Here is a 21,925-nt window from a genome sequence, read left to right as displayed (position 1 = left end):
CTGTCTCTGAGGAATTGATGTAAATCTGCAGCGCCAGTAGAACAGGATTTCCTTCTTTAACTTCAGGGCAGCAACTGATCCTAGTGGGATTTTATTTTGGAGGAAGGAAAATATCGATCCTCGTGGAGTTTTAATCCAGGCAGGAATTGGAAGCATATACTTGGTTTTCAAGTTGCCACTTTCGGACAAGATGAATTTCAGGGTAGTTCACTGAAATCCTGCTATTTTGCTAGTTTATTCAAAGTTGTAGTGAATGAGCCAAAAACAGAAGGTACTGGAAAATCTTCGCAGGTCTGATAGCATCTGTGGAGAAAGAATTTAGCCAATGTTTCGAGTCTGACCCTTTGTCAGGGCTTGTGATCAGACAACGTTGAATTCACAAGTCTGCTGTGTATAAAAGGGATATATTTCCCACTGTGTGCAAACAGGATGTTTACAATGGGAATCTTTCTTCAGGAATTTGTAATGCAAGATGCTGAGGAGGTTTGTAAAGGCTGTTCTTTTACTGGTCCTTTGTGTTCAAATCAACAAGGAGCCCCACAGGAACTCACCAAGGCTCCTTAGGCAGCCCCTTCCAAATCCAAGACCGCTACCCTCTAGAAGGACAAGGGTAGCATCATCATGGGCACATCACCATCTGGAAACTCCCTCCAAGTCAGTCATCATTCTGGTTTGGATCACTGGGTCAATAACCTGGAACTCCCTTCCTAACACCACTGTGCGTGCACCTACCCCTCATGGACTGCAGCGCTTCAAAAAGGCATCTCACTACGATCACCTTAAGGGCAATTAGGGATGGGCAAAAATTCTGGCTAGTTAGCAATGCCCATATCCCATAAATGAGTTTTAAAAACTAGCAAGAGATAGGTTGAAAGTTATGGAGATGAATTTAGAGCTAGCTGATTTTTAAAAGAATGAAAGTACTGTGCAAATTGGTGACAATTTGGTTTTGCTATGTGTTCGATAGAGGCGTGGGTTTGTCTTCCTTTCTTGTGCTCCCTTTGAACCTGCTCATGCTACACTACTGGCTTTCTGCAATGTCACTGCGCTGACTGCTCCCAGAAAATGTCCAGCTAGAATTGGCAACCTTACAAGGTACTGGAGAATAGCTGCCAGCACAAATAGAATTGTAACCTAGTATGAGTCACTGCTTTTCAGAGCGGTAGGGACAAATGAGAAAAGAAACAAATTTAATGGTGTATTGTGATTTTCCGGTCTGCTGAGCAATTATTCCTGATTAAATAATGTATTTTTAATCTCATAGGGTGCAGGAAGCTAAAATTTTCTTCTTAGTCTCATAAGCAGAAACTACAAAGGAGTTGTTCTGCTAGATTTTGGCAGCCATATTATGTTTTGTTCCTTGTTTACAACTCTGGTGAAGACATAAAGATTCTGCCTCCTTTCATTCTGTCCTTGGATGAGAAAAGTGAAAAAGCAGGATGGCCAACACCTGCCCGTGTTGCCTAAGCAATCACATGGGCAGTGTAAGATTGGAGTCAATGGTCCTCTTAAATGCAGCAAATTACTGATTAGTTGTCAGCAGGTGCACAACAGACTACCACATGTGCTTGCCAACCTTAATATTGTGTGAGTGCATGATGGCGTTGGGCACATGCCGACATCGTCATGCGCGATTTAATATTCTTTGGGTCAGAGTGTGCCTGAAAATAAAACACAATTCTGGCCAGGAAATTGTTCATATAGCTTGGCCACAAGCCATAAATTGAGCTGCCCCTTGAATAAAATAGGTGCTTTGAATTTTCCAACAACTGATTGGGCGTTGTGAGGCCCAAGCTGTCTGAAATTATTCATGGGAAAGCAACTTTACGAGTGATATAAGAGATAATACTTTTGTAAATTTGAACAAGGTGATTATTTATCTTGCTTGTTTTGGCAAGTGGAAAGACACCCACAATCTGTATGATTGGAATATCTTCGCACTAGAACAGCAGAATGAGCAGAAAGTCTTTTGGGGGTTAGTATAATGAGAACTTCAGATCCAGACATCATAAAATTGTAGAATCTCTACAGTGCAGAAGGAGACCATTGGCCCATCAAGTCTGCACCAACTCTCTGATTGCATATCTTACGCAGGCCTTCTCTCCTGTCTGTAACACCACACATATACCATGGCCAATCCACCTAACCTGCATATCTTTGGACCGTGGGAGGCTACTAGAGCACCCAGAGGAATCCCATGTAGAAACGGAGATGGAAACTCCATTTCGTGTGCAAATTGCACATAGACTGTCACTCGAGGCCAAAATTGAACCTACGTCCCTGGCGCTGTGAGGCAGCAGTGCTGACCACTGTGCCAGTATGCCAGCCTGGACCATTCAATATTTCTGCAGTCTTTGCTTTAACATGATCATTGCAAACGGGTGATTACAGGCATACCTGAAGTCATAGCCCTATGATGCTTTCTCCACACCTGATACAGCTTACCTGTCATACTTGACAGTGCTCAGTATTTGCATCATAGTTTCTAAATCTTCTCCTACAAGCAGACAAAACTGTGCCTTGGTATGCAAAGTCCTAGAGTTGTGACGGGCGCCTGATAGGGCACTTCTTTTAGGTTTCTTGAAGGGCCTAGACCCTGCTTGCTGGACATGAAGTGAAATAATCCATGGGAAAATGCTAAGTTTGGTTATGGTCTTCTCATGGGTTTGCATCTTTACCTTCAGCTTCATCTGTAACATTAATTAGGACTGGAAAGGAGAAAAGAAAGAGGACAATGAATGCTCACTTTTTTTTCATACTCACATCATTGTCTCCTGTCACCTCTTCCAAGTTCTATTTTTACAATTATATTCTTTCCTTATGCATAGTCACTTTCTGAACTGTAGCAATTTGCTCTCCAACAACAGCTTTCCTTCTATTAAAAACTGTCTTCGACTAAAACGTTATTGTTCTCTCATGTATAAGAACCTTGCAGTTACTTGTGTGGAGTATCTGTGACCTGTGACCTGAGAGTCAACATTAAATCATTCTGAGACTGTACAATACTTGTACGATGTTACTTAAAGGAGTACCAATGCTCACGCCCCGATGTTGTCTGGAACCAGTTCCATGAGTGGAGTGAGGGAAGCTTTGTTTTCTGGTAATTTTCCTGGCCGGATGCTAGACTGATTGAAAGCCATGGTTCTGTGTTGAAAGGGGAATGGTATGTAGCTGTCTTTATTATTTCTTGGTGTGTGAGTATTGATGGCAAGGGCAGTATTTATTTCCCATCCCTAATTGCCCTTGAGAACATAATGGTGAGTTGCTGCCTTGAACTGCTGTTTTTCTTGTAATGTAAGTACACCAACAATACTTTTTGGAAGGAATTTCCAGGATTTTGACCCAGCAACAATGAAGGAAATGCAATGTACTCCAAGTTGGGATGGTGTGGAGAGGGACCAGAAGGAGGTGGCGTCCCTTGTGTCTGTAATCCTTGTTCTTCTAGGTGGTAGAGATGGTGGATTTGAGAGGTGCTGTCAAAGTAGCTTGGCAAATTACTACAGCACATCTTGTGGATGCTTAGTAGAAGCATTGGACTGTGGCTTTAGATTGTGGCCGAAGACCTCCAGACAGCATTCTTAATGCAGCCTAAGATGCAGTGGGGATGGGGCAGTAAGCACCAGCAGTTTGACCAGGAGGACCAACTTACACTGTTGCAAGAAGATGAATTTAGCTCCATGGAGCTGCAAGAATGAGAACCTACCTGTCTGCCCTGGCACCATTCTCGACCCTGGCATCTAACGATTTCCTCTCTACATTGCCACCCAATACCTCAGCAACCAGCATGAACCCCAGTGGTTGAATCGGGCTTCCAGCCTGATAATTAATTGCAAATAGGCAATTATGCATCAAAAGTAGGTTCCTGCCAACTCTGGCCAGGACCCTGATTGGGGTCAATGGGGCGAGCTGATACACTCACACTCGCAAATGACTTGATGCCCAGCCAGAATCCCGACTTAGCTCTTGCACTGGATTCAACAGGCCATAGGGTTTCCCAGCTGTGGTGAATGGACCTGGAAAATCCCCTGCATTGATGTTTTTTCACTTCTGATGAAAAATCATTGTACTTGTCATTGTCTCTTTGGTCTACAGGTAGAATTTCTTCGAGGCTTGAATATGTTTTACCATAGAAAATTACAGCTCAGAAACAGGCCTTTTGGCCCTTCTTGTCTGTGCTGAACCACTTTTTTGCCTAGTCCCACTGACCTGCACTTGAACCATATCCCTCTACACCGCTCTCATCCATGAACCTGTCCAAGTTTTTCTTAAATGTTAAAAGTGACCCCACATTTACCACTTTATCTAGCAGCTCATTCCACACTCCCAACACTCTCTGCGTGAAGAAGCCCCCCCTAATATTCCCTTTAAACTTTTCTCCTTTCACCCTTTACCCATGCCCTCTGGTTTTTTTCTCCCCTAGCCTCAGTGGAAAAGGCCTGCTTGCATTCAGTCTATCTATACCCATCAAAATCCTATACACCTCTATCAAATCTCCCCTCATTCTTCTACGTTCCAGGGAATAAAGGCCTAACCTATTCACTCTCTCTTTGTAACTCAGCTTCTCAAGTCCCAGCAACATCCTTGTGAACCTTCTCTGCACTCTTTCAACCATATTTACATCCTTCCTGTAACTAGGTGACCAAAATTGTACACAATACTCTAAATTCGGCCTCACCAATGCCTTATATAACCTTACCAAGACGCTCCAACTTTTATACTCGATACTCCGATTTATAGAGGCCAATGTCCAAAAGCACTCTTTACGACCCTATCCACCTGTGACGTCACTTTTAGGGAATTCTGTACGTGTTTTGATATTTGGCTGCCAGTTGTAGGCTTTCATACTTCACTCAGACTGAATTGCATTGTTTCTACCAGAGCCATTCTCAAAATCCTTTAAGCATCTTAAGTAACCAGAAGTCTGTAACATGCACTCCAATAGTTCAATCCTAATGGTGGATTTGGCACCTATCTATATAATGCCATTGGTTAGTGAAGTATCCCATTTCTTATACCATAGTTTTAATGTTTCACATATAAGTAATAGGATTGGAAAAATTTTAAGACAGTCATACTATTAGCAAGTGCTTTAAAATCATTTTAGTTGAAAATGGTCAGTTATGCTGTGTAATTCCATTTAATTATAAAACATTATTTTCATGAAGGTTTTCACCTACGAGAATCCCTAAGGTAAAATATGAATTGGCAGTCTGCCCATTTTCCGCACAACTAGACTCACCACCACCTGTGTTAGTAAGTAAACCTTATTCAGTAATATGTCTTAGTTGTGATGCTAATTGGTTTTTGCGATAGATATGATGATTTATGTAAATTTAATCTGTAGTTTTACTTTAGTACTTTTGTTTGTGAAAGCTTTGTTTATGAAAGTGAGAAAATTGAACATCTTCCACCCAGCTTTTCCACAGAATAAAGCACTTTATCTTCGAGATGTCCCTTACTTCTAATCTCAGAATAGTAAAGGTAAAGTCACTGTAGTCCCAGATTACCATAGACTGCTCTCCTCTTTCAGAGGAAGAGCTGACTGGTGGTGATTTAACCTGAGCTTCACCATACCTCAGGCAAGGGTCAAGGTTGAGAAGATTATTCATGAATAATCTCAGCCAGTATGGAAATTGAACCCAAACCAGCTGTCTAACCAACTGAGCTAACCGCTCCCCAAGGTCATTATCTGGATGTTTCACACAAAAAGCAGAAATTTAGTCTTGCGTAGGTTGCAGCTTACTTAAAGTTCATGAGGGGAAAAAAACTGGAAGTTTAGCCAGGATTGAGTTGAAGGAGAAAATCTGCAGTGACCTCCATAGTGAAAACAAGTAACTATCATGAAGAAAGCAGTGAAATTTAAGTTTGAGGTGAGAAGTCCATTGTCGCAAGGTTTTGAAGGGAAAATTGGAGGATTACATAGTCAAAAGCTAATGGAAGGATTTCCATCAATTTTCATACTATTGAGAATAGCAGGAATATCAAGGGGGAATCATAAGAACATAACATAAGAACATAAGAAATAGGAGCAGGAGTAGGCCATCTAGCCCTTCGAGCCTGCCCCGCCATTCAATAAGATCATGGCTGATCTGTCGCTGCTCAGTTCCACTTTCCCGCCCTCTCCCCATAACCCTTAATCCCCTCTCTTATCAAAAACCCATCAACCCGCGTCTTAAAAATATTTAGCGAGGCAGCCTCCACCACTTCAACGGGCAGAGAATTCCAGAGATTCACCACCCTTTGAGTGAAGAAGTTCCTCCTCAACTCCGTTCTAAATCGCCCCCCTTTTATCTTGAGGCTGTGCCCCCTAGTCCTACTGTCTTTTTTGAGCAGGAAGAGTCTCTCCACCTCTATCCTATCCATCCCATTCATCATCTTATACGTCTCAATGAGATCTCCCCTCATTCTTCTAAACTCTAACGAGTACAAGCCCAGTTTATTCAGCCTCTCCTCATAGCTCAACCCCCTCAACTCCGGTATCAGCCTAGTAAACCTCCTCTGCACTCCCTCCAAGGCCAAAATATCTTTGCGCAGGTGCGGCGCCCAAAACTGCACACAGTACTCCAGCTGTGGCCTCACCAATGCCCTATACAGCTGCAGCAAGACCTCCCTACTTTTATATTCAATCCCCCTCGCTATGAAGGCCAGCATCCCATTCGCCTTCCTGACCACCTGCTGCACCTGCAAGCTGGGTTTTTGCGACTCATGCACAAGGACCCCGAGGTCCCTCTGCACCGTCGCCTGCTGCAGTTTTTCGCCCCGTAAGTAATAGTCCTTCCTACCATTCTTCCTACCAAAGTGGACCACCTCACACTTGCCAACATTAAATTCCATTTGCCATTTCCTGGCCCATTCGCCCAGCCTATCTAGATCCTTCTGCAGACTCTCCACACCCTCCGCACAATTTGCCGTTCCCCCAATCTTGGTGTCATCAGCAAATTTCGACACCAGGGGCAAGAGAGGTCATGTGGCCCCTTGAACCTGTTCCACCGTTCAATTAGATAATGTCTGATATTCTACTTCAGTGCCATTTTATTGCATGATCGTCATATCCCTTGATGTCTTTACTATCTAAGCAGCAAACATTTATTGCTAACTAAAAGAACATTCTATAAAGCCTCAACAGCAAATCGAATTCAGCCTCTTTGGTCTTCAATCAATGACTTGTTTCAATTGTTATTAGGTTTGGTAACTCTTGAAAGGAGAGGAAGCATGATAAATGGGTAAAACAAATTTAGGTTGTAAAGCCGAAAACTGCATCACCCTTCTAGCTATTCTGGAGAACTGAAAGCCCTAAATTCAAACTTTAAATATAACATGCCAGCTTTTGTAATCAACTTGGTGATTGTCAGTTTTCCAATAATGCTAAATTTGAAGAACTTATGCAATGTAATTTATATATCTCAATCATCATGTATTAATTAGGATGTTCACATGTTAATTAGCGCCATGGAGAAAAGCATGACTTCTAACCAGCTGATTTGGTGGTGCTATAGAAAATACACTTGATTTTCAACCTTGTAACACAATAGAGGTTGAGAGGTATGGTGAAAACTTTTCTATGCCACAATCATTCTCATTTGCCAAAGTGGTTAAATACTCATTACCCATATTGTACTTCATTCAGCGGGATAACTTATCCTTCAAATTTCTTTCAAGTCCACATGAGATCACAAGCTCAGCAGATGTGAAAGAATCCAAAACAGATGCAGTGAAAGCTTAGTGACCTTTTGTTTCTTTTAATTTGTAGGCAACAGAATCCAGGGATTTGAGTTCCGTTTGCAAGCAAGCTATAGAAATGATCACGAATGCTTTCGCTATGCTGGACATCGAGTTTCAGAAACTGGACATGTATGCTATGTCACACTTTAAATATAATTGGTTTCAGTGCAAACATTGTAGCAACAGATTGAAATGAATTATAGTTTTTCATTTTCCTTCCTATAACCGAAAAATTCACTTGCACGGTAAAGAGAAAATGAATACCAAGCCAAAAAAGCAAATAGTAAGATGAGTGATTAAAAGCTCGGCTGAAGAGGTGGGTTTTAATGAGAGTCTTAAAAAACAAAAGGTGGAGAAACAGCGGTTTATTTTGTTTCTGGTGAATATTGCATAATGATGTAAAAAAATGTGATTTTGAGCTTTACATTGCAACAGGGATAGCATATCTTCATGGATTTATGAGTGTCAGGATTCCTGGCAGCCAATTTATTTTCCAGCCTGCCTGCAATGTTTCTGGTGTAACATAGACTATTGAGTTTTTGTATGACATTGTTAATGGGAAGATAACACAAAAAATTAGACAACTGTGCAGAAGCATTGTCATATACTCAAATGCTCACCTATATTTGCAGAAATCACACACACTAATCACTTGGCAGTACAGAGCTTGTGTATTGCTGAAAAAGTATAGTGGGCAGGATTTTAAAGCCTCGCTCATCCTGAAACTGCAAAATCCTGTCAATGGACCTTTCCATAGTCCACCCCTCACCCGCTCGGATTCCCATGGCAGGTGGGGCGGTAAAATTCCGGCCAATTTGTCAAACATCGAGCTTTTTTCTCTTGCACTCCTCAGAACAATTGGTATTCTTGTGATTGTCCTGATGAGTGCAAGACAAAAAGCCTTGACAAAATGTATTTTTCAGCAATATGCAATGCTAAATGCATTCAAACAAAATAGACTGGATAATTATATTTTCTGGTTCAAAACTGGATGGGACGGTTATTCTTATAAAGACCTTATTTATAGATTTTTCTATGAATACACAAATCATCTTTCTGTGAGCTTTTCATAATAAAAGTTTAGATATAAATGAGATATTAGGATAATATGTAAAAGCCTGTGAATAAACCATAAATTGTCACATGCATAATGATAAACTTTAGTATTGCAGCAACATAGCAATTGCTTGGTAGTTTTAAATGTAAAGCAAAATAATTTGCAGCATCTAAGAGAAATGTGACTTTTGTGAGTTGTCAAGTAGATTTAAGGCATTTTACACCAAGATGTATTTGTGGAGGGGATAGGGAAGACATAAGAGGGGTTTGTTCATTCTGTGACCATATTTGCAAGTTCACAAAGTTCTATAAAAAATCATGCTGAATGGCAATCAGTATCAGGGTTCTGCTCCTCAGTTCCTTCTTGTAGTCCTCTTGTTATGCCTGGTGTTGTCACCTCTTGGGGCTTCCATAGTATTTGTTTGGGTGTAATTATGCAAAATTTATCATGTAATGACCCAGAACGCTAAAATTAACATGGCAGCTACATTACCTCATGTTAACTTGGTAAAGTTTGGTGTTGCTGATTACCTATGAGTTTAACACTGGAATCCTGTCTTTTTCGTGCAATCAGTGGTGCTATGTTAAGGAACATAGCTACATAGGTAAGAATGATAAACACCAGATCTTACAAAGTGGTGCTATTGCTTGAAATAACACTTCATAAAATTTCAGTCTATTGATTGTTTATGGGGAAGGAGATGAAATTGCTTGCTTGAATAAAAATTAGTCTTGTTTAACACATCAATAAATTATTGATTGGCTGATGTTGCTGATATTTCCACTGAAAGTATGAATTAATTCCTAACTATAAAGGTTAAAGGACAGTTGGGATCTTGAGTGACATTGACCACGCCTGTGCAGGAATTTGTCTGCATGTCTGTTTGGAATATATGACATGATTTTGACATTATACCCCTTATAACTAATCACTTCTGCAGGTAAATGATAACTGGAGGTAGATGTGTCTGTACCTCTGGATTCTAACATGGCAGTTCGTAAATTCATTCATTTGTGCTCTGCCCAGTGGTGGGTTCTTGGCTCATTGTCTGCTGATGCTTCACCCTAAGCTGTTTCCTTGATAGTTTTTTTTGTCTGTGGTGGTTTGCTACTGTCCTCTGCTCTCAGCAGCAAAACGAGGAGCAGGTCCTTGCCAGACAGAACAGGAATCAAATCTGTGAAGTTGGCCTCATCTGAAGCACATACAAGCCATCTTGCTAACTGAGGAAACTGATCTTCTAATATGGTGGTATAGCAATATAAAGCAACTAGATAAATTGTACAAAATGACTTGCTATCTGTAAATCATGCTGCTTGTAAGACAAAATACCAGGAAGTAACTTCTGTGCCTTTTTTGATCAGTGAGAAAGGAGAACTTACTCAAGCTAAAATTGCCTTCCAGCAAGAAAAAGAAGCTTACAATAAGCAGTACAGAAATCAACAACAGGTAAGATATGCCAGCAAGAAACAGGGAAAATGGAGGCAGTTTTCATTTTTGTGGTGTCTGCAGAAAGGCTGTCTATAATGAGCCCTATAATGGAAGTTATGGAAAGAAAAATCAGGGGTAGGAGAGGGAGTACTTAATGAGTAACAGATCTGCAACTCCCAGTTGACTGTCCTGCTAAAGATGGAAACTAATCGCAGTGCTATTAACTGGATATTGCCATAATAATGACCAATAGTAATACAAGATTCCCACATTGTTTCAATCTCCATAAAAGCAGTTAGTCCTCAGTTGTTTTCTCTGTGCTTTAATTGCTCGAACACAGCTTTTATAAAACCGAACCAAAATTAATTTGACATTGAAGGCATAGTTTGTATAGAGTCTAAGCATCTTTTAAACCAGATGTAATTGCATTTGTCTGAAGTGCATGGCATGGTGGCACAGTGGTTAGCACTGCTGCCTCACAGGGCTAGAGATCTGGGTTCAATACTGGCCTTGGGTGACTATCTGTATGGAGTTTGCATGTTCTCCCTGTGTCTACATGGATTTCCTCCCACAATTCAAAGATGTGCAGGTTAGGTGGATTGGCCATGCTAAATTGCCTTTTAGTGTTCCAAGATATATAGATCAGGCGGTAAATACATGGGTTATAGGGTATGCCTGGGGAAGAGTCAGTGCAGACTCAATGGGCCAAATGTCCTCCTCCTGCATTGTAGGGATTGTATGATTCAATGAAGTGGAGCGGCACAGTGGTTAGCACTGCTGCCTCTTAGCACCAGGGACCTGGGTTCGATTCTCAGCTTGGGTCATTGTCTGTGTGGAGTCTGCACATTCTCCCCATATCTGTGTGAGTTTCCTCTGGATAGCTTGATTTCCTCCCATAATCCAAAAGACATGCTTGTTCGGTGCATTGGGCGTGCTAAATTCTCCCTCAGTGTACCCAACAGGTACCAGAGTGTGGTGACTAGGGGATTTTCACAGTAACTTCATTGCAGTGTTAATGTAAGCCTACTTGAGAACTAATAAGCTTAAAATAAAGTGGTTTTAACCTGACTTCGGTATATTTGAAGGCAGTGTTACTCAGATTAAATAAAGGCCAATGCTGAGAAGAGCTCCATTTCCTCTGGTGACACGACACTGAAGAGCCAGCCGTATAGTCCAGCATCACTTGAAGGAGTTACCATATTGTTCCAGTATAATTGCTTCCTTAAAACAAAATTGAGGCAATTTAAAAAGCTGTTGCATCATGCAATTTTATTTTGTACATTGAAAATTAAGTTGTGTCAGTTGCAATGCAACCACAAACCCAAATTTTGTGTAACATGCCGCAGAATATTACTCTTTTTTGAAAAGGTACTACATCTCAACAACAGGGTAGAAAAAGTTTAAAGATAAGAATTTCTATCTGCTCCAGGTGGCCTGTCACCCACTTCGGCACATGCCACTTTTGAAGTCTTACTTGCTAATTTTGTACCTAAATTTTGACTGCAGGGCCATATCCTTCTTTCTACCTATGTCCTTGGTTCTGATGTGGATCCACAACTTTGCAGCCACTTAGTGACACCCTTGATCCTGGTATAAGGAGGCAACACACCATCCTGGAATCACGTTTGCAGCCACAGAAATGTCTGTACGTTCCCCCTAGCTAACACTAATGCTATTCCTGTTTCCCTTGTATCCCTCAGTGCAGCTGAACCACTCCCTGGCTGCATGCCCCAGATGAACCAGTATCCTTGTCAATATTAGAACTGAATACTGGTTAGTGAACAGGATGCATGTGGGGGCTCATGTACTACCTGCATGGTGCTTTTTGACTGCCTGATGGTCATCAATTCTCTCTCTCCCTGGCAGGAAGAGTGCAATCAGGATTCTGGAGAGAAGGGAACAGGTTTAAACTGCATGGTTTCACGTCTACTCAAAAGTTGCTCAGCTATTGCAATACCCTGCAAGCGCTTTTGAACACTGATATCTGCAGCCATAATGACAGCAGTCTGAACTTATTTGAGACTAGTCTAAGCTTGTATAGTAGCAAGCTAAGCATGCATACTTCATCCTGACATTGGGTGACTTCTGCACGTGTTGCAATGGAAGCTGAAAACATTGACCAATAGAAGTCACATCACAATAGAATCTGCAAGTGTGCTAACTGAGTTGTCCGCCATGTCCACGTTAGAAAATTTGGACCCCAGGCTCTTTGAAAATCCCACTGTCATATTGATGTTGTACTCTTCAATGCTGTTTGGCATTAAATGCAGACTTTCTGATAGACATGCCAATGCATGAAATGTTTCTTTAGTGCACATTCATTCCTCTGTAGGCTAGAAGTTCTCATATGATTCCTCTGCAGCGCAACCTCACTCTTCAGCAGGCTGATAATTGTGGTACCTTTTTCCTCTGGTCATCTATGATTAATGTTTCCATATTTGCGATATCCACCTCTAAGCTATCCTTTAAAGTACATACTGTGTCAGTGTCTGTGCTGGTAGCTGCTAGTGTGAGAGGAAGTGATGTTATTTCTTCTTAATCACCGTCGTCCTGCTCTTAAGAACACAAGAAATAGGAGGAGGAGTCATCCAGCCCTTCGAGCCTGCCCCGCAATTCAGTAAGATCATGGCTGATCTGAAGTGGATCAGTCCCACTTTCCCGCTTTCTCCCCGTAACCCTTAATTCCCCTGTCTATCAAAAACCTATCTACCCGTGACTTAAATATATTTAGCGAGGTAGCTTCCACCACTTCAACGGGCAGAGAATTCCAGAGATTCACCACCCTTTGAGTGAAGAAGTTCCTCCTCAACTCTGATCTAAACTGCGCCCCCCCCCCGCCTTATCTTGAGGCTGTGTCCTCTAGTCCTGCTATCCTTTCTAAGCGGGAAGAATCTCTCTACCTTTACCCTATCTATCCCCTTCATTATCTTATACGTCTCTATAAGATCCCCCCTCGTCCTTCTAAACTCCAACAAGTACAGACCCAGTCTATTTCGTCTCTCTTCATAGGCCAACCCCCTCATCTCTGGTATCAGCCTAGTGAACCCTCTCTGCACTCCCTCCAAGGCCAATATATCCTTCCGCAAGTGCGGTGACCAAAACTGCACACAGTACTCCAGCTGTGGCCTCACCAGTACCCTGTACAGTTGCAGCAAGACCTCCCTACTTTTATATTCTATCCCCCTCGCTATAAAGGCCAACATTCTGTTCGCCTTCTTGATCACCTGCTGCACCTGCAGACTGGGTTTGCAGGTCTTCCATCTTGCTGTTCCTCGACTGCCAGGCATGTTTTGCGTCATGGTAAGGGGAGGGAGGGTAAAACAAGAGATGTATACTTACACCATCTGCAATTTGTAAATCAGAAGAAATTGTGAACGAAGGGAATGTGGGATGTGAGGAGGAGGATTAGGTACGAACATACAGTTACCTCAGATACACTCAGTCAGTCACCAACCAGGCCCTCCATCTTGGTCCACTAATGTTGAGTGCCTTCAACTTTATAGGATAAAGTCCTGCAATATCCTCTATCATTAGGTCCTGCTGCTTCTTTTACACACCATCTTATGTCCTAGCCCAAGCATCTTCATTTGCTTCATTCATATGCGTGGCATGGTGATTGTCACTACTGCGTCACAGTGTCAGGGACCCAGGTTCAATTCCAGCCTCATTCAATGTCTTTGTCGGGTTTTCACTTCCTCCCCGTGTCTGCGTGAGTTTCCTTCATGCTCCAGTTTCATCCCATAGTCAAAAATGTGCAGGTTAGGTTGATTGGCCATGGTAAATTGCCCCTAGTGTTAGCAGAGTAAATGTGTGGGGCTACAGAATAGGGCCTGGGTGGGATTATGGTCAGTACAGTCTTGATGAGCCAAATGGCCCCTTTCTGTACAGTAGGGATTCTATGACTCTATAACCTTCCCTTTTGTTTTAAAGTCAGAATTGAGGATGTTTGCTGATGACTGCACACTGCTCAACATGATTCATGACTTCTCAGATACTGAAGTAGACCATGCAATAAGATCTGGACATATTCCAGACTTGGACTGACAGGTGGCAAGTAACAGTCATGCCATTCAAGTGCCAGGCAATAACTATCTCAAACAATAGAGAATCTAACCTTTGCCACTTGACATTCAATGGCATTACCATTGCTGAATTCTCCACTATCAACATCCTAGGGGTTAGCATTGACCAGAAACTCAACTGGATTAACCATATAAATACTGTGGCTACAAAAAATAGATCAAAGGCTATGAATCCTGTGGCCAATAATCCCTCTCCTGACCTTCCAAAGCCTGTCCACAAGGCACAAGATAGGGGTGTGATGGAATACTCTCCTCTTACCGAGATTAGTACAGCTTCAACAACGCTCATGAAGCTTGGCACCATCCAGGACAAAGTTGTCCAGTTGATTGGCACCCCCTCCACCATGAACTGCAGCATCAATTGTATACCATCTACAAGAAGCTTTTCAAAGTGGGGACCGCAACCCATGGGTGGGTCATGAGCAGGTGTTAAAAGAGTTATGGTGTTCCCCAAAGATTGCCTGATTTAGGTGCTAAGAACTACACACTATTCTAAATGTGGCCAAACTCACCGCCTCAATTCTTTACTCCATCAGAAATTATGTTTGTGTGCTATACAAGGGATGGATGGAGTGAAGCACTGAGACTGTTGGATGCAGATCTCGAACAGAAGTAGAAGAGAATTTGTAACATCTTCTGACTGGAGAAGCCAATTCTGTGCATCAAGAGATGAAATGAACATAATTAATAGTAGTCTCTGATCATAAGAGGCAATATGGTCAGTGTCAGTGTCAGGTCAGTGTGCCCTGAATGTACACTTGGTCCCAAGAGCCCCATATGTTTGTTCTTTTTGTGCAAACTCACTTGGAGGTGAGCTTCTTTCAGTTGTGAGCTAGACAAGAGGACTGTACACATGGATTATTTTGTGACAAGAAGCAGACAGCCAGAGACACTAAAAGGCAGTGTACCTACTGGCCAGGATCTCACATTGGAGTCTGTTGGAGAGAGTGGCTCCAAAGAATCCACAACAGGACAGAGCAATGCTACTGTTAGCTCTGTACGGAGTGCCAGGGCCTCCAGTGAACAGCCTACAAAGAAAAAACTAAAATTGGGAACAAAGCAGTGTAAAGATGATTTTCTGAGGGATGATTTTGTTAATTGTGCCAACAGAAATCAGGATACAAAGCCCATGCGTGTTTTATATGTGGGGAAAACCTGGCGAATGAGTGTTAAAAACCCTTAAAATTGCAAAGACAGCTGAAGACTAAACGTGGCGATCTGGGGAACAAACCTTTGGATATTTTTCGAAGGATGCACCAAGAATTGGAATCATCAACTCCAGCACTTAACAGAAATTTAACACCAAATGACAAAGCACTATTAGTCTCTTACATGGTAGTTTACCGCATAGCTAAAGAGAAAATGCCCCACATTGTTGTAGAGGATTAATTCTCCCTGCAGCATTAGACATGGCTCACATAGTCCTATGTGAGAGGTCAGCTGAAAAACTGAAATGCATCCCACTTAGTGATAACACAATGGTTGGTCGAATTAGTGATATTGCTGAGAATTTAGAAGTGCCACTTATTTCTCATTTAAAGTTAGCATGGGAGTTCTCAACACAGCTGGATGAAAGTATAGATATTACAGATTGTGTAACCTTGCTAGTTTACGTGAGATGTGATTGGCACAACTGGAGTCTGCTGGAGAGAGTAGCTCCAGAGATCTGGCACACAGATCTTTGAATCATTGAATGGTTACATGATTGGAAAGTGCGGGCTCGACTGGGCTAATTACAGAGGAATCACAAGTGATTGGGCAGCCAACATGGCTGGGAAAAACAGCAGAGTTATAAAGATTAAGGAAGCAGCTGGTCAGGACATTGTCTAGAATCATTGTTTCATTTACTGTGAAGCATAGGCTTTGAAAGGAATTCCATCTGATCTTGAAATGGTGTTGAAAGGAACTGTGAAAGACATGGATTTCATTAAATGTAGTGCACTCAATACCAGGTTTTGAGTCTCTGTGTTACAAAATGGGGGTTGAGCACACATTTATTGTTCCATACAGAGATATGTTGGCTCTCAAGGGGTCGGATGCTTGGCAGAGTTTATAAACTGAGGTATGAAATCCACACTTTCCTCCTTGAGAAATTGTTCCCTCTGGCTGGTTTGGTGATGAAAGCTGGATGCTAACTCGGTCTTACCTTGCAAATATCTTTTCAATTCTAAACAAACAACTTAAAATTACAAGGAAAGGGTGATTGTTTTCAGCACTGGGAACAGATACTTTCCAAATGTCATTGACATTTGGCAAATGCGAGTAAAAAGCCAAAACTACTATGTGTTCCCCACACTGCTACAGCACATCAAAGAAAACAGTGTTAATGAGGGAACTGTCAGCTGACTGACAAGTCGTATTTAGTCACATCTGGCTGCCCTGATGGACAGTGTTTGTCTCTACTCTCTAGAAAAGAAGTTTCAGATTCAGAAAGAAAAAAAAGTGAGTGAAAAGTCCCTTTGCGTTTGAGAACTCAGACAGTTATTAAGTTACAGCTGACTCCAAAAGAGGAGATTGAGCTGCTGCACCTGAACTGTGATAGCACCTTAAAAACAGACCTTAAGTCTGTGAGATTGTCATCATTCTGGATTAGCATCTCCCAGGAGTGTCCAGTGCTGAGTAATACAAGCATTTTGTTACTATTGCCCTTCACAACCTACATGTGCAAAGTGAGACTTTCTGTGGAGGTGAAGCTGCACAAGTGAACCGGCTTAACTCTACACCCGATATGCTTGTTGCCCTCTCATCTTATGAACCTGATTGGAGTGAGATTGTGGGGACCATGCAGGCTCATCTGTCGCATTAAAGGTAGGTGAACATGGCATGGGTCCCAAAGGTCGACCAATTGGCAAAAGCGGGTTCTGGAGAAATAAAAAATTGAAAAACACCGATCTACAAGATGTACTGCAGGAACTCACCAAGCCTCCCTAGACAGCACCTTCCAGACCCATGATCACCACCACTTAGAAGAACAAGGGTAGCAGATTTCAGGGAACACCAACACTCGAAAGTTGCCCTCCAAGCCACGTACTATTCTGACCTGGATGAGTCATAATTAATAGACATTGTTGTTAAGTGCTTGCTGGGGTGTGGTGCATTGTGCGTGTGTGAGAATCATGTTGAAGTTAGTAGGATATGGAATTTCAAGATACATTCCTGACCTTGGACACTTCTGTGAGATCATTAAACTGGTTGTATCATTGTGTCCAGGTCCTCACGGACAGAGTTCTGGCATTGACTACCATTGCTATTATTAATAAAGTCTGTATCAATGGGCCTCCAGCCTTCTGGCCCCATTGTGGACAGGTGACATCTCTTTTCTTCTTCACCAAGCCTCCAATGCAGATCAGAAAATCCTGGAGTTTGCTCTCACTCCTGTTGTGCTATTTCTTGTGGGTTTTTTTTAAACCATATTCAGTGGTTTCATTACTCCATTCTTAAAGTTACAAGATCACCCCACAGAGTGGACTGGGCAAGCCCTTAATCCATCTCTTTGCATGCTTCAAAACCAATTCGAATTGAATCCAATTCATGGTTACAAGAGAGACATACAAAGTTCAAGCTGACAAGAAGAGGCATTGCACCTCATCTTGGCCTTTATCTGATGCTTGATCTTACAGATCAAAATCACTCTTAGGGTAATTTGATAATTTCCCAGTACCTGTTCCAGGTACACCTCCATTACAAGAGATGCGAGCTTGCTTTAAGTAGTTCAGACCGGTATGATCTTGTGCTCGCTCCTCAGGATTTTGTATCCCTTTCCCCAGCTCTAACATGTAGCCATTTAACAGTAGACATCATGCTGGCTGCTTTTTTAAGTGGCAGTAGTCTTAATTTATTAAATAATTGACCTTGTGGCAATGTTTTTGTTAATTCTCATGTAGATTATCAATATTTTTTAAGTGGCTTGTTAGATTCAAATAAATATGCAATACATTTCAAGCCCGTCACCTCAGCCAGCGTGGCATATTGCTGTAAAGATATCCCCAAAAAGAAAATGAAGAAAATACACAATAGCAAGTAATATACTAATTAAGGAAAACTCTTAAGTATTGTGTAGCTGGCAATGCTACACCAAGGAGAATCATTTAAATAAGCAGGCAGCACAATCATTAAATGTCATGGCCTTATCAAGTCATTTATCTCATTGTGGTTTGTAGGATATTTTTGTGCATGGATCAGTTGCCACCTTTTCCTATTTTACAATCACGATTAAACTTTAAAATGTACTTCATTAAGTTCTTTGGGACATCCTGAGATTAAATTCTTTCCTTTCTTATATGCTAAGATTGTTACAACAATTCATAGAAGGTCTGAATACAAGGTGATAACTGATATCAACTATCTAAAATGCACTACATAAAGAATGGTGATATCAGTGCATAAATACTGTAAAGTTGAAATAATACAAGCCCATTTCTCCATGGATCAAAATTCTAAATTCACAGAATTCATTTTGAATAATTCGCAACTTTTTTGTGAATGAAATGCTCCTAACATTGTCTTTCAGGAACTTCAGGAGATGCTAGAGAAACATAAAGCACAGAATGAAGCCTGGCTTAAAGCTCGGGCTGAGCAAAATGATAGAGAAAGACAGGAGCTGTTCAAGCAAAGGGTAAGGATTATCCATTAATTCCAAAAGAAAAGGAGGAAAAATTGAGTTATTGCCAAAACTGGCACAAAAGAAACGATATACTGAAAATGCAAGCCCAAAAATAGAGGCGTGAGAATATAAGAGCATAAGAGATAGGAGCAACAGTCATACGATACATTGAATCCACTATACCATTTAATAAGATCTTGACGGACTTGATTGAGTCCACTTTCCTGCGTCCCTCACTATCACTCATGACTTCTTTGTATGAACGTATGAACAAGGAACAGGATTAGGCCATTCAGCCTCTCAAGTTTCCTCCACCATTTACTAAGATCATGGCTGATCTGGTAGCAACTTCAAATCTGTGTTCCACTTACCCTTGATAACCTATCACCCCCCTTGTATCAAGAATCTATCCTCTACTACGTTAAAAATATTCAAAGAATCTGCTTCCAGCACCTTTTCAGAAAGAGAGTTCCAAAGGCACTCAATTCTCTGAGAGAAATTTATTTGCCTCATCTCAAATTTAAATGAGTGACCCTCAATTTTTCAACAGTGACCCCTAGTTCCAGATTCTCCCATAAGAGGAAACATCCTCTTCACATCACGATCCCTCAGGATCTTATATATTTCAATTAAGTCACCTCTTACGTTCAAAACTCAAATGGATAGAAGCCTAGCCTGTCCACTCTTCCCTCACAAGACAACTGACCCATTCTAAGTGTTAGTCTGGTAAATCTTCTCTGAACTGTCTCTAATGCATTTACATCCTTCCTTTAAATAAGGTGACTAATACTGTACACAATATTCCAAATGTTGTCTCAATTGAAACATAACCTCCCTACTTAGTATTCATTTCCCTTCACAATAAAAGATAACATTTCAATAACTTTCCTAATTTTTTGCTATACCTGCATATTGGCCTTTTGTAGTTCATGCACTAGGACACCAAGATCCCTTTGCACCTCAGCTCTGCAATCTTTGACTATTTAGATAATATGCTTTTTCATTCTTCCTGCCAAAATGAACAATTTCACCCCAACAGCAATCGATATCACTGGCATTCTCAGCTCCCACATCTGCTCTCCCCCAACCACAAATAAATGAATTCCTCCCCACCCCCATGAGACTCCCCCGGTACAGGGTGGCACTGCCAGGTTGACATGGGCATGGTGCCCACCTGTGCAAAGGGGCAGTGGCAGGGACATTACCAGGCTACTGCTTGGTCATGTCCCTCTCCCCTGTGAGTTATATTCATTTTTACACCCCTGTGACAGGTAATATCTGGGTGAATCTGTTGTACATCGCACCAACATGACATCATGTTGGTGCAGTTTGAATATATGGCAATATCTGGTCGGGGAGTCTTTAATAGTATGTTAACAAATGAAAATGCGAACCTGATTACATCACTGACAAACTTCCAGGTTTCGCCAAATCTTGAGCCTCTGCCACCATTCCTGCAGACAGCGAGCATGGGCTCAAGATCATCCTCTGTATACATGATCATGGTTAAGAACTTGAACTGTGAGATTAAACTCCTTTTCATTTCAACAGTAAACCTCCGTTTTACAGGTGGAATTGCTTCAGGAACAAGAGAAGTTGCATGAAGAACAGAAAGGCCTTCAAATGCGTAGTCAGCAATTGCTCTCCTTAATGCAGCAGTTTAAAGGGATGTGAGGATGTTAAGCATTAAACAAAAATCTGAAAGTGCTCTACAGGGTTTAGCCTTTTCTCCTTGTATTCTCAGATAGTAGATTCGTTTCTGCAAATCAACAGCAAACATGTAGAAGGAAGATATCCAATGACATAAGGAGCAAGATGGAAGTATTATTTGTTCATAAATCTGTCAAATGTTCAAGATTGTATTACTGTATAATTTATGTAAAATCTCTATATATTTATTTGTACAGTTGAAAGTCTTTGATAGTTTACTTGATATTGAGAGATAAGAACATGAGAAATAGAAGCAGGAGTATGCCATTCAGCCCTTTGAATTTGCTCTGCAGTCAATAGGAGCTAAGCTGATCTGATTGTGCCCTAACTCCAATTTTCTACCTGTCCTCACTCTTAACTCTCTTGTCAATCAAAAACCTGTCTAACTCAGTCTTGAATATATTCAATAACCCAATCTCTACTGCTCGGGGGGAAAGAAAATACCAAACACTAATGACTGTCTCAGAGAAGCAATTCCATGTCATACATACAAATGTACAAATTAGGATCATGTGTAGGCTGTTCAACCCCTCAGATCTGCTCCAGATTTGATGAAATCATGGCTGATCTGATTGTGGCCTCAACTCTACTTTCTTGCTTATGCATTATACACTCAGATTCCTGACAGACAAGGGAGTTGTAATGACTTTAACAAGGTCCACAAGGTGAACCTGTTAGAATATGATCTCCCTGATTTGAGGCAATACAGGTCCAGGCAGAGAGCCATTGAGGGGGTCATCCAACCTGACTGTCTGCCTCTCTACTGCAGCTACATTGCAGCTGGGTGTCCCTGGAAAGGGAGCATGTGGTGTCCGAGGGCATTGTTAATGCTTTCCATGCCTGCTGGGCACCGCAGGGACGGAGGTGTATTATTGACCCCTTTAATCACGTTTTAATTTGACGTTTTCAGTTTTCTTTCCATGTTATCGTGGTAGGTGCGTGGTAGGTCATGTTTGAGTGCGTGGTAAGTCATGTTTGACCAATCTATTAGAGTTTTTCGAGGAGGTTACCAGGAAAGTAGATGAAGGGAAGGAGGTGGATGTTGTCTACCTGGATTTCAGCAAGGCCTTTGATAAGGTCCCTCATGCAAGGTTAGTTAGGAAGGTTCAGTCACTAGGTATACATGGGGAGGATGTAAATTGGATTAGACACTGGCTCAATGGAAGAAGCCAGAGAGTGGTTGTGGAGATTGCTTCTCTGAGTGGAGGACTGTGACTAGTGGTGTGCCACAGGGATCAGTGCTGGGTCCTTTGTTGTTTGTCATCTATATCAATGATCTGGATGACAATGTAGTAAATCAGATCAGCAAATTTGCTGGTGATA

The 21,925-nt window shown here is 41.6% G+C and overlaps 1 protein-coding gene across 1 annotated transcript in view; it reads left to right on the top strand.

Annotated features, from left to right (window-relative positions):
* The window catches only part of LOC145343536 (uncharacterized), a 96,688-nt gene extending 76,122 nt beyond the window's left edge, over positions 1 to 20,566 (top strand). The window contains exons 13-18 of the mRNA XM_080189786.1: positions 5,166 to 5,253; positions 7,751 to 7,851; positions 10,141 to 10,225; positions 14,826 to 14,861; positions 18,800 to 18,904; positions 20,462 to 20,566. Coding sequence (XP_080045912.1) covers positions 5,166 to 5,253; positions 7,751 to 7,851; positions 10,141 to 10,225; positions 14,826 to 14,861; positions 18,800 to 18,904; positions 20,462 to 20,566 — 520 coding nt within the window. The remainder of the gene's footprint in view (positions 1 to 5,165; positions 5,254 to 7,750; positions 7,852 to 10,140; positions 10,226 to 14,825; positions 14,862 to 18,799; positions 18,905 to 20,461) is intronic.
* The last annotated feature ends 1,359 nt before the right edge of the window (positions 20,567 to 21,925 follow it).

Source organism: Carcharhinus amblyrhynchos, chromosome 5, assembly GCF_965287045.1.
Source record: "Carcharhinus amblyrhynchos chromosome 5, sCarAmb.v2.hapA, whole genome shotgun sequence".
NCBI lineage: Eukaryota > Metazoa > Chordata > Chondrichthyes > Carcharhiniformes > Carcharhinidae > Carcharhinus > Carcharhinus amblyrhynchos.
This window is presented reverse-complemented; position numbering and strand designations above follow the sequence as displayed.